Genomic DNA, 12857 nt, shown 5'->3' with positions numbered 1-12857 from the left:
TGTGCGCTTAAAAACGTTGAAAGCTTACATCTGGAACTTTACATGTTAATACAAAATTGCAAATTAATAAACTGCTTTAATTGAACTCTGCTTTATATGCAGGAAATTAATCTACGAGTAAATTTCCTGTGGCGCAAAGTAAACAATTTTCCACAACTTTTCTCCTAAGAAAACTGATGGAATTTTGCACATTTAATATTGCAGGAAAGATACAGTCCAATTATATTAAAGCTCTTTATCCCGGCGTCGAGCCGATTACAAATAATCCAGTTTGGTCGTAAACTATACATAATTCCGGATGCTTTTGCATACAAAATCGGATGCTGCTTTGTGGCATATATTTCGTTAAGTTAAATTTAATCATTTGCTGCAAGTCCGCATAACGAAGTAAACATTTTAATTAACTCACATACTAATGAAAGTCTATTCGGAAGAAAGCGAAAGTGTAAACTGTACGTACAAATGCAGATGATAGATTTGCAAAATTTGCTGTTTAATTAATATGGAATTTCACTTGGTAGGTTGAGTCGTGGAAAAATTGCAGCTTTGCACAAATTTGGTGTGTTCTGGAGCGGCTTAATTTTTACTGAGAATTCGTACCATTCGGCGGTTTAACGAACGATGCAATTTTCCAGAAATTAATACATCCTCATTTGACACGTTCAGTTAATTGCCCTGTTAATCCAAAACCATTAATTACCTTTCAGCTGTGGCCTGATGCAGTTGACGTGACGGTTCTGATCACTCAGCAGGAAAAAATCCATTTGGTTAAATGACTCAATTAAGGAGAGTCCTAAATGAGGCAAGTTTTGGGGCACAAAACGTTCGTTAATTAAAATTGCTGGTTTTATGCGAGGATTTTTTTTACTCGAAAATGTTTGTGTTTTTCCAGAACCCAAGTTTATTCTTAAGCGAAAGTTTTCATTGAACAAAATAAAATAAAATTTTGAGTGGGTATTAATTCTTGTGGTAAGTAAAATTGGTTCAGAAACCTACTAAACTTAAACCCCTTTTTTTCTGTTAAAATTGGCACTTTAATGGCACCAAATTGGGCTAAAATCTTCAGAATTCTCATAATCAAATTTTCAGAAGACAACAGCATGAAAATTCCAGATGGGGAATTCATAATCCGGCAATTTTCCCAATAAAACCTACCCATGAAATGCAACTAGCGTGCTTTATTATTATAGAGCCGGGCAATTCCTATTATATTGCTTACGGAGCGTTGTAATAAAAGTTTCTCAGAAGCTTCAAGCTGTGGATTTATACGATCATGGCACAATAGGAATTTTTCAGGATTTGTCTTTATCATCGGATATATCAGATGAGAAACCTATTCAATAAAACCTGCCAAAATATAAATTTTATCCACAGTTTTTCGATAGAAGTAGGTAGGCGACTTCAGCAAACCAATTTCTTTCGTCACGTAACAATTATTAATTATTTTTCCCCGTTCACAACAAAGAAGCGACAGCTTCTGGAAGGCTGAACAAGAAAGCTACACTAATATAATATCCTGGACTGTTATCTTTAGATCCCATTCCGTCAGTTTGGTTTGTAAAACATCTTCTATGCGATGTTCAGGCGGTTGGAGTATTAAATTAATGCCCTCGTGGAAGTTGCGATGGAATATGCGATAACTAAGCCACTTAAGTTAGAACATAAATTATTTTGTATTTTAATTCTACTACATTGTGGAAGGAGTTTTTAGAGAAATAACGGCGGAATATTCGAATAATTAAATTGGAAAATGTGAATTTTTGCAGAAACTTTTCTCCACATTTCGCAAATTTAAGTTATTTGTTGCAAAATACAGCTGCAAATAATAAATTCTATTTTAAACAACATCTAATTTATTTTCGGCCATATTTTCTGCTACTCTACACATGACCGTTAAACATTTTCCGAAGTGTCCAATATTCCATTTACATCTCAAAACCAAGGTAATCAATCTTTCTCGGGCATCTTTAATCAAACATTGAATATTTTCGGTAAAACTTCGAAGCAAAATATTCGAATTGGTTGCCATGTTATTGAGTATTAATGACGAAGCAAGTTCGCATTATAAATCTTACAAAATATTTGCTCTAATTATATTTAATCGGTGTTTTGATTTATGGACGGCCCTTTCTATCAATAACATCTGATAAGAGAACCCAGTAATCAGGGCGTGTTATTAATAGTCCCCCGTATTTTTATGCGTTTATTTAATTTTTTCTTTTTCGCCATTTATTTGCGCGCCTATTGACCGATAAAAGGGGACTGGGGGACCATTAGTCGGGCTTTATTGCCTACCCAAAGAAACACTCACCTATTTTAACGATTCATTAACAAAGTTTTGGTTTTATTTGGAAAGTCGGGACATTGTTGCGAGCCCGCGTAAAAAAGTTTTCTTGTGCCAAACTTTAACAACCATTGGAGTAGTTGTTAGTGTTTCTAATAAAATGTTAGTACAAGAATTAGAGTTTGAAGGTGAAGCAGAATCTCAATTTGAGCAAACAAATATAGAAGCGAATAAATTTGAAAATAATGATTGTTTTGGGTCTTCAAGCCCTTGTGGTGAGCAATTTCTTCCGAATGTTTCACAAGCAAGAGAAAATTAAAATCGTACAAAGAATGCTAAATCTGCAGAAATACAAAAAAAATTTCCTTGTGCGAAAATCGGCCAATTCAATGAGGCTTTAAAGGGTTTATGCTGATTTAAAGTTCCAGTCTTCATAAAAGTCTGGTGTATTTTTGGCTTCTCTCCTTAGGTCAGTGATGGACTTTTCCATAAAACTTCAGAACCCTTTGGGGCATGTATTTATTCCATATCTTGATCATCTGGAAGAAAAGTTTATGGAATCCAACAACATTTGTGGTCCAAAGTTTCGCGGGATCTAAAACTTAGGAAATTCCGCTATTTTCAAGTTTAAAATTTTTTCGCTCCCAAACGATCATTTTGTGCAAAAAAATGGTGCTTCGACAAAATGTTAAATAAATGTTAAATGTGATTTAGCTCCATACGTGACGCAATTGTTTTAAATTCTACCGATTACGGGTTTGAAAATAAATGCCTAAAATGATTTTGAATCTCCAAATTAAAAAGTATGGATAATTTCTGAGCATCCCACTGGATAGAATTGGCAAAAGTAGATAAAATAGTTGTTATTCACTTTTTCTCTTAATTCAGAAAAAACCGCGCTATTCAATGTTTTTATGTTCCAAAAAATTATTTTTGAATTAGCGATAAATTGGGTCTAAATCTGAAAAATAATGTGTTGTGTGAGCTAAAATGGGGCTATTTGATGGGGATTTATGGAGGTTTAAAGTTTCAACTCACATAAGAGTTTTCGGTTTCTTATCCTCTTGTGCAAAAGAATGTTTAATTTAAAAAAATTGTCTTACAATTTCGAGCAATTAAAATCATTGCAATTTTGAACCACTTTCACAATTTTTCTTCTTCCTAACGACTCATCCTATTCAAAAAGTATGCTCTTGATAAAATATCCGGCAGCTCAAAAGGTTTCTTGCAGTGAACTCTTCAAAACCGTCTGGTAATGCGAAAAAATAACAGAACTTTTAGTTTCAAGAAAATTTCAAATTCATCAGTGTCTCTAACTTCCCCATATACTTGTGCAGTATTTCAATTTCAAGTCACATTTAACATATTCGTCAAAAATCCTTACAATCATTTCCAGGTGCTCTGCAGAATATAGACTTTCTATTTGCCAGAAATATTCAAAGTGGCTTTCAGATTTTCAGGAATACCGGCAAAAGCAGGAAATGAAAAGGAGCGCTGGAGGATACATGAAGCTGCTTTTGAGTACGTCGATTCGTAATAAATGTATCGAATTTTGCGAATTTACTGCGAGAGTTGCAAATATACGGTTTATTTTGCACTCGAGCCTCAGAGTCAGTCTGGTAAATCATTTTCCAGCATTGGAAGCGGAACTATGCATTTTCCAAAAAATCGAGCATTCAATTTAAAAAAAAATACTCTAAAACCACAAAAATGAACTAGCAGTACCAATTAGCGTTTCACTAGAAATAATTACTTGAATTCCACTCCCAAAAACGCTCTCGCCATTTCTATTTAGGTCCCCAAGTGGCAATTTATCAAATTTCTTTTATTGAGTCTGGCGTTTTTTCAGCAATATTGCGTGTTTGCGGTGTATGATTGGATTTGATGAAAAAAGAAAGCGTCATCCTGAGCCAACTGTTTCAATAAAGAGCTTGTGGTAAGAGACAGCTCGCAAAACCTGCAAATGCTATAAAGAAACTCTTTTCATTTAATCCGTCTTTTTATTAACTTTTTTTCATGTGGCAGACCTGAGATTATGCTGCAAAGATTAGGCCATTTACTGGACTGAAAACTGAAAAGGAAAAGTTGCGAATAACTGGTTTAGGTAACGGTAGCATATAAAAGAATGTATAAAATGTGAAATAAATATTTTAATCGGAAATATATGAATATATATTAAAATTGAAACGAAAAACAAATCCAAATGCAGCAAAACCAGTAATATTTGTCCTATTGTGTTTCTTTTTTTCCTAATTAGCTAGAGACTTTACATTCTTTTCGTTTATTTATTATTAAGTTTCAGTTAAGATATTAGTTTTTTAGCGATGGATGTTTTCCATAAGCGTAAAGAATTCAAAGTGAATCATTATAAGGTCAAATGGAAAATGGAAACATATTTGAGGCAAGAAAAGCTAAAACTTTAAAATGTCTGCATTGGCTCTACGTGGCTCTGAAAAAGCGAATGCCTGGAGCCAGACAGACAATCAAATATCCCTCAAGTTGCGTTCAAAGATCTCAAAGAAATTGAACTGATGCAATTTTTACCATTGAGAAATGATAGCATATGATAAAAGAACAAATGCGTATGAATTTGAAACAGGAAATAGTGTGAGTAGGAAGTTTTACCGCGTAAATTAAGAGTGATAAGGACAGGGATTCACAATAGAAATTCGACTGATTGACATGGATTTTGTCGGGCTCAAGTCAGTCTTCAGGCAAAACTTTTAGATGCTAAAGTAAATTGAGAACTTGACGCAAATTTCTATTTAGAACAAGCTAAACTTCATTTTTATCAGGCTTTGTAAACCTCAGCAGCTAAGGGGGTGTCTTTCAAATTGATAGAGAATTTTTAATCTGAATATTTTACACTTTTTCATCACATTCTCGTTTTACGGATTATCAGTTAATTAGAAACACTTATTTTTCTCTGTTAGCTAACTTTTATTAGAACTTTTCCTGAACTATTTAGGCGCATGTAGGCCAGAATGTACATTTGTACACACTAATCACTGAAGACTTCGTTTACTCCCCTATAATAAGAGAACTGCTTGAATGAATAAACACCCAAATGTTCATGGAGGAAATACTCAACCGCACGTATTTTCGGATAAATCGGCCAAACAAATGGCAAAGGGAGGATTTGCCTATGAAATGCAATGTGGAACTAACAAATCGCCATCCTAAGCATAACACTTAAAGCCGATTGGTTTTCGTTGTTCGGTAACCCTCGTAGAAAGCATGCAAATAGCTGAGGGCTCGCATTACTTCCAAGAGGCAGGCCAATATTTGCCCATTAATCGATAATGGAATTATTCTTCATGTTGGAAAAGCTCATTATTGTGCGAAGCAAAAAGGAAATTGATAGGAGGAATTTTTTAAAACACCGCTCTGGCAGCAAAGTTCTGTTGAGGAGCGTGGAAAGCACTGAGCAAAGGCGTTAGAAAGTTTTACGAAATAAGTTGCAATTTACATATTTTTCCAAACTGGAACGAAGCAATTTGATAATAGTTGAGCTTATAATAATTATTTTCCGTCAGTTTTTTAACTTCTGCTCTTTCAAATTCTATTTAATGACAAAGTAGACGCTGTATGTTTAACAGTTGGTATCTTTTTCTAAGAAATACTTTAAGTAAATTTCTTAAACTATGCCATTTTTTTCGCTCCTTGCTGAGTACTGTTTTATTTTTTTTGTGACCATTATTTCATCAACTAAGTTTTGAAAAGAACTTCAAACCAATGAAACTAAGCAGATGAAATAATGATCAACCGCAGTAACAAAACCAAACATAATTACCAATAGGCCAAAAAGTAGTGTATTTTAAGAGTATTTTATTTATTTTTCACTATATTAGAAATACAAAGTAAAATTGAAAGAAAACTTGAAAAGCCACAAAACTCAACTAAACGATAAAATATTGATGAAGAACTTTATAATATAAAGCAGTATTCGCCACAGTGGCAAAAACTCGTGTATTTTTAAAAACCTTTAATACTTCTATTAAAAATATACGAGTGAAGAGTCATGAACAACGAAAAAATTATAACTACATACAACGTCCGCTTTTGCCATGAAATTTGCTCGAGCATAAATCTGAATTATTTATTAAGCTGTTCCCAGTTTCCAGGTGGCAAGACAGGTATCGTCTTGTCACATATATCTCTATTCTCTCTCCGTCTTTGCTTCTTAATAGTAGACGACGGGGTAATTCATCGCATCCTCTCCCCCATTTAAGGGCTAGGCAGCCATTAAGCTTTCCCCGAAAGATCCCTTATTAAGCTCGTATCCTTTTTACCTACTGTAACATTGTTCTTTTGGTTACTTATTGAAGCCCGAAATAAATTACAAAAAAAAACCCCCGAAGATTAAACACGAGCATTTTAAAAATTCGAAAGAATCCATTTGTAATTAACTCGTAGTTGCCTGAACTTTGCCTTTCAAATAACGGCCCGACGTAACTACACCTCTTTGAAAATAAATTCAGCTTTATGGAGGAATTCTTGCCCGATCTTGACATTTCATCCCCTGGCACAGCAAAATCGCGTTATTTATGGATAATTTTAAATGTCACGCGATCCAAAGTTCACTGTTCGATTTCAACTTGGCCGCGTTTATTGTCATATTTCTTCGAGCCCGGGTATTTTGCACAATTGAAAGGGGTGAATCAACTGTTTCAGTGCCATTCAACTGACTAGTGATGTCGACTGCAAAACAATCATTTTCAGTTTCGGTTATTGCGGTTTTGTTGTTTCAAGTGCATTGGCGGGATGTTGAAGTTGTTTCCAAAATCTGCATTTTTATTACTTATTGCTTGGTTACTAAACAAACCAAAGATTACCAAGTCAGTTAGGTTTGAAATCATTCCTGACGTTTCGCAAACACGAGTGGCTTGCATCATCAGGGGTTGTTCGATTTGGCACCTTCACGGCTTAATTTGAATCTATTAATAATTCACTTTTATTTGCGGCGCGCTCCATGAGAATTATGTGAGACTAATTCCAACAACAGAGATAAACGTGTTTTATTTTTTTGCATTTACTTCTGTACTTTATAGACTCTCAAAGTATAGGTTTATTCGAAATTCTGAATGTAATTGATGAAATGAAATGACAAAGAAAAATGTTTGAAATAAGACAAATAAAACTAGAACCTTTTTGAGTTTGTTTTTTATTTTCTAATTTTATTATTTTTAGCCGACTCTGCATTTGTTAAATTTGTGAATTGCTCATAACGAATCAATACAGAACGAAAATGCAGAGAACCGATCGGTAGATAAATATGAAAAAACATCCAGTAATTAGCTATCTGTGTATATGAGCTAATAAAATTAAATAGGAAATTTCGAATCTCAAAAGAGAATTAAAAACTCAATCAGTGTGGATCAGAGAATGGAACGGCAAACGATAATGTAAAATAAAAAATTTGCTAAACAACACACGTAATGTTTTTTATTTATTTATTTAAATCGCAACGTTCTAAAATAAGTTCACTCCCTACTTCTACTACGGAAGGAATTTATTGTTTTTGAAGATTTTTTTGTTGTGAGCATTTAAAAATGTAAATTTTCAGTGACTTATTATTCATTGGTTTAACTTTTATGGGCCAGTTCTGCTTTACTTTGTATTATATTCCTGCATTAATATATCTCCACTTGCTTCATCCAAAAAAAAATATAAGTAAAACAAAAAAAAATTTTGGGGATTTACAAGACAAAATATGATTGTGAAAATTCATGTAGTTTCAGCTTGATTTTTATTTGTAACATCAGGAACCCTGAGAGAAAAGCAATTGAGCAAGCAAACAAACCAGATATAGGGGCATAAAATTAAAACGAAATGGTGTAGAACAAATTAAAGAATTAAAGTTTGTCGTTAAGACCTTCTTGTATACATTCATCTACTTAACTCCCTTGAATTTGAGATAAAGTATCCCAAAGTTTTATATAAGTCGTTTGTAGGCCATAGGAAATTCTGCTATTAACAGTTGTGCAACATTTTTCTCGATCATTAAGAGAAACATCAATCAATATAGAAAAGATCTCTTTCAGTCATTAAGTTTTCACATATTTAACTAAAAGAATTCGTCGGTGTTGGAAAAGTTAGCGGAAAATTCAGCAAATTTTAATGCACATAGCGAAGCGAAATATTCTCAGTGTAGCTTGTGCGTAGGTATGTAAATAAGCTATTAAAATCGCACTTAAATTTTAGAAAATTGCTGATAATCTTAATTAAAAAAAGCACACACTTATGTGTATATTCGAGGCCTGAAAAAATCTCATTTGAGCGAGATGGTTACAGAATAGACTGATAAACGCTGTAGCTTCTGGAGTTAAAGTGTGAAGGAGAGAAGCTCGCACCTGTATAGGGAATATGTCGACCGTAATCACTCACTTTTTGACAGTCACGTATCTAACCCGCATCATCAGTCTTAATTTGAAAGGAACAGTAGTTTTTTTAGTTGCTCAGCAGAGCTTGAAGTACCTACTTAGACTTTGAAAAATGTCGTAACCTTTTTTCCGTGTTTTTAGCTGATTTGTATAATTTTTCCCATGTAATTTATTCACCCATTTTTTTACCCGCCCAAGTATAAACATTAGGAAAAGGTGGAAAAAACCCAAAAGACCCTACTACAATGTTTCTTTACGCTCGTTATGCACGTGTGGATCTTCCAGAAAAAAAGCTATTTTTACATTTTCCCTAATCTGAAACCCTGGATATCAAAAAATATTATATTTCCATATTAAGTTTGCATTTCCATGCTTCACAAGCTAGTGATATTTTTCGTGTAAAATATTTTTGCGAATTCGGGTAAACAGGAATATTTCTCCGACAGTCATTCTTGGAAACCCGTTATCTGTATCCATCAGAACGAGAGAATGGAAATGTGTTTGAAATGGAAAACCATAAGACGCAACACAAGTTGATGGATATTTGAAATCCAAGATTATTTCCGAGTAGTGACTTTGTTTCGGGTTAAAATAATTTAGAAGATATTTTATTTAAAACGTCATAAACACAGTTGGAAGAATGAGCCGTTATGTTGCTTAAATCGTATAGAAAATCCTGGATTTTAACTGTTTTAGTTTAGGAGTCGTTGCATGATTTTTCTCTTTGAGTTTTGGCAAGTACTGAAATGCGCTCTTTTGAATTAAAAGTCTCTAAATTTTAAATTTTCTTTCTCTCATTGCTATGGAGGTGTTTGATTTGAACTCAATGTGGTCAAGGTGCCAATAAAGATGTGAAAACTTAGATAACAGTCCGAACACTTTCTTCGTCCAATTAGATGATTTATCACGTAAATGCTCAACTTCACTTCATAATCTTAGTTCACAACGTTAGTTTTCATTGCTAAGAAGAATCGCGAGTTTCATAAAGCAAAATCTTCAAATCGGTTTCCACGACTGGTTCTAGTCCTTGTTTCTATAAATTTAGCAAACAGCGGTTCAGCTTCAGCAGCTTTACGTTTATTTTCTCAGAAAAATTATTGTTTTTGCAAAAAAAACATGTAAAGCCTCCACCAAGAAAGGTAAACTTTATGCATGTTTGACAAACACAAATATTTCCTAGGTTTAATCAAGTCCTCTAATGTCTGTTTAGTAACGTTAATCTTATCGATTTTGCAGGTCCGATCCAGAAGTCTGAACCATTTGGACTCTTTGGAGATGCGCCAATCTGTGGTAGCGCCTACAGACGCCGCCCTGAAGGACTCCAGATCCGAACCAGATTGTACAAAGCCGCTTCTTCCGCCTCCAGCAATTCCATGTGGTGCTGAATCGCAAGAGCCACCTCCAAGACCGACACAAGCTTATTCAGCAGCCAGAAAACATATGCTAAGCCGATCACAGGTAAGGGCAAATAAAATTTTCAAATGATTGAAGCGGAAGAAAATGTTCGGGTTAATACAGAAAGTGTTTAAAATGTATCGAGTATTTTCGTGAAAAATTGTGGCCCATAGTTCCAAGTGTGCGAAGCAATGGAACATAAAGCTTCAATGAAGAATGTCTAGAAAGTTGTTGAAACAAGAAAACTTTAATCGAATGTAAATATTTAATCTACTAGGATGCATCCAACTTTGGCGTCCGTAATTCAAAATGAAAACAAACCAGTTTTTTTTATTTAAATTAACAGACATCAGCTAAACAAATGAGAAAACTGGCGGAAATAAAAGCTTCACTAATATCTTCCAGCTGGATGAACAACGTGATTTTTTCCCCGTTGATACTACCTTGCTTGCTTAATTGGCCTATGAAAACTGTCGGCTGATCCTCCTTTAAAAGCCAAAAATCCACATTTTTCTAGACTTTTCCTGGCCATTGAAGCTATCGCTGAGTGCGAGGAAGGAGCCCGAAACGACGCTTTTGAACTGTTATTGCCATAACATTCCGTACTGCTTAGCCCGAAGACAATTTACATAATCTCAGGTTTACCTAAAGTGCTTCCAGCCAGAAACTCGTAAGATGTCAGTGGTTGGATTCAAACAAATAAAATGAGAAGAGAGCAGCTGGTTCAGCAAACATGCAGATTCAATCCGATCCGTCTGGATTTGAGGCGAAATGGTCTAATGCCGAATACTTTGCCAGTTATGGAATGTTTCGATAGTCATATTTTACAGTTTCGGGAACTTGGACAAAGTGAAACTTTTCCACTGAAAATGGGCGGGCAGAGGATTGATGATTGCAAAAGTTGCCGATCTGCAGTTAGCTCTAGTTGGCAATTGGGAGCACAATAAATACGCCTCTTGATGGCATATAAATTGATCTGCTGCTTTCGACTGTTTCCACTGTTGTGAAAAATTATGAATACTTACAACATGAAGCAAATGCCAGAAAATACTGATTACGAAAATAATTTTATGTTGGACTGGTCGAGCAGTAAGCTTTGGCGAAAAACACCTCTGAGGGCGAAACTTCCGGATTAACGTATTTTCATCAACGCCTCCAAAACTAACCAGTTTTCGTATTAAAACTTGGTTAGAAAGTAAATAATTTTCCGGCTACTGCACTGTAATAAATCCAGAATTCCAGTCACATTCACTACATCCAACTCCCCCATTATCATATGCCGTCTAATGAGTGACTTAATCCCATTCACTCTTGGGTATAATAACAATGCTGTAATGCTTAACAGAAGTTTAGCCGTACAACAGTGTGTTCAGGTGTCACTTATACAGTTACATGGAGCGAGGAAAGTTTGGCGAGTTAAATTTCATTGAATTAATTAGCCCCTGGTTTATGAATTTAGCGGCCAGTTGCATGTTTATTTCAATTTTACTGCTTTCAAATAATTAAATTTTCACTGATTAAAACGAAAAGTGCAACTGCAGGAAAGGTTTTCAGCTACGGAACAACGTCAGAAATGTGTGTTTATAAATCGGCAGATTTTATTTCTCACTTAAGAGGATGCATAATTAAACATTCCAAACACATTCTCACATTTTATCTGGAACGTGATAATGCATACGAATATGATTAATTAATGGTAGCTTGCATTTATGCATTTTTATCCTCTCTTCTTTTTTGCCTTTTCATTTTATTACTCTACACTTTTATACTGAGGAATTTATTGTTTCTTTAGCTCTCTATTTCTTGACGAAAAGTAAATTAATTTATGGTTGTGTAGTCTTTAAATCCTTCGAAAAAACATGCATTCCCAGTGCCGATTTTTTTCCGTTCGATTATTCGACTAATAATTTTATCATCAATTCACCAAATTACCGGTCAAAGAACTATTAATTATAAAATCACATTTCATTGCTACTATTAGTTTATTATATATTTTTTTCAGTTTATCTACAATTCCTTTAATTTTATGAATATGATTCAGCCTGTGTAACAAGAACTGTAGCTAAAACTTCGGATAGAAAATTGCAGCTTTATTTGGACGAGAGCAACTGTAACTGTATAGAATTAACTGTTGCGAAGTTGGTGAAATTTAACGCATTCTATCTTTAGGTAATTAGCTTTGGACGTCTGCTGAAAGCAAATTCGATGAGGGCTTTGTTTGCTTGTTCTTTGTATTTAGATTTTTTTCACGAAACGAACGGACAGACCTAAAGACGGATGGGCAATTTGCTAATTAAAACTTGGAAAATTTGCCGGCTGCTTAATTTAACACTCGAACTGGCTGCCAAGCATGAAAAAGATCAATTTGATTTATGTTGGCAGTTTTTTTTATAAGCTGTTTGGATTTTTTCCAATCGTACGACACAACAGGATAAACTGAGTTCATTCGTTCAATAGAAAACGCGTGAAATATGTGAATCTTTTAAAGCAAAAGTGAGCAATCCACAAATCCCATATTAGAGTAAAGCTCTAAAGGCGCACGTAAAGTTCTAAAGCCCTTCAGTTCTTTGATGCCACTTAGGAGGTCCTTAAGGAATTTCGTATTTATTTGCACAACTAAGCGAATTGTGGTTTTACTTTAAAAAAAAAATTTTCTATTGTTTGAGCGTTTCTTGTATTTTTAGAAGTCTTATATCTTAAACACTTTTTCTTCTAGAAATATCTTGTCCATGCGGGTTTAGTCTATAAACTTTTTTTGATGCTACAACTGTCTCAGATATAAATTTTCGGATTTC

The 12857-nt window shown here is 34.3% G+C and overlaps 1 protein-coding gene across 4 annotated transcripts in view; it reads left to right on the top strand.

Moving 5' to 3' along the window:
- LOC109535746 (pleckstrin homology domain-containing family G member 5) overlaps positions 1–12857 on the top strand; it is a 122807-nt gene that overhangs the window by 78194 nt on the left and 31756 nt on the right. For all 4 annotated transcript variants that reach the window (XM_019901707.2, XM_019901705.2, XM_019901709.2 and 1 more), the window contains one exon: positions 9904–10125. In XM_019901707.2, coding sequence (XP_019757266.1) covers positions 9904–10125 — 222 coding nt within the window. The remainder of the gene's footprint in view (positions 1–9903; positions 10126–12857) is intronic.

Source organism: Dendroctonus ponderosae, unplaced genomic scaffold, assembly GCF_020466585.1.
Source record: "Dendroctonus ponderosae isolate FM_Combo_2020 unplaced genomic scaffold, Dpon_F_20191213v2 Dpon_F_20191213_3, whole genome shotgun sequence".
Classification (NCBI taxonomy): domain Eukaryota; kingdom Metazoa; phylum Arthropoda; class Insecta; order Coleoptera; family Curculionidae; genus Dendroctonus; species Dendroctonus ponderosae.
Note: the sequence above shows the minus strand (reverse complement) of the source record. Positions and strands in the feature narration are given on the sequence as shown.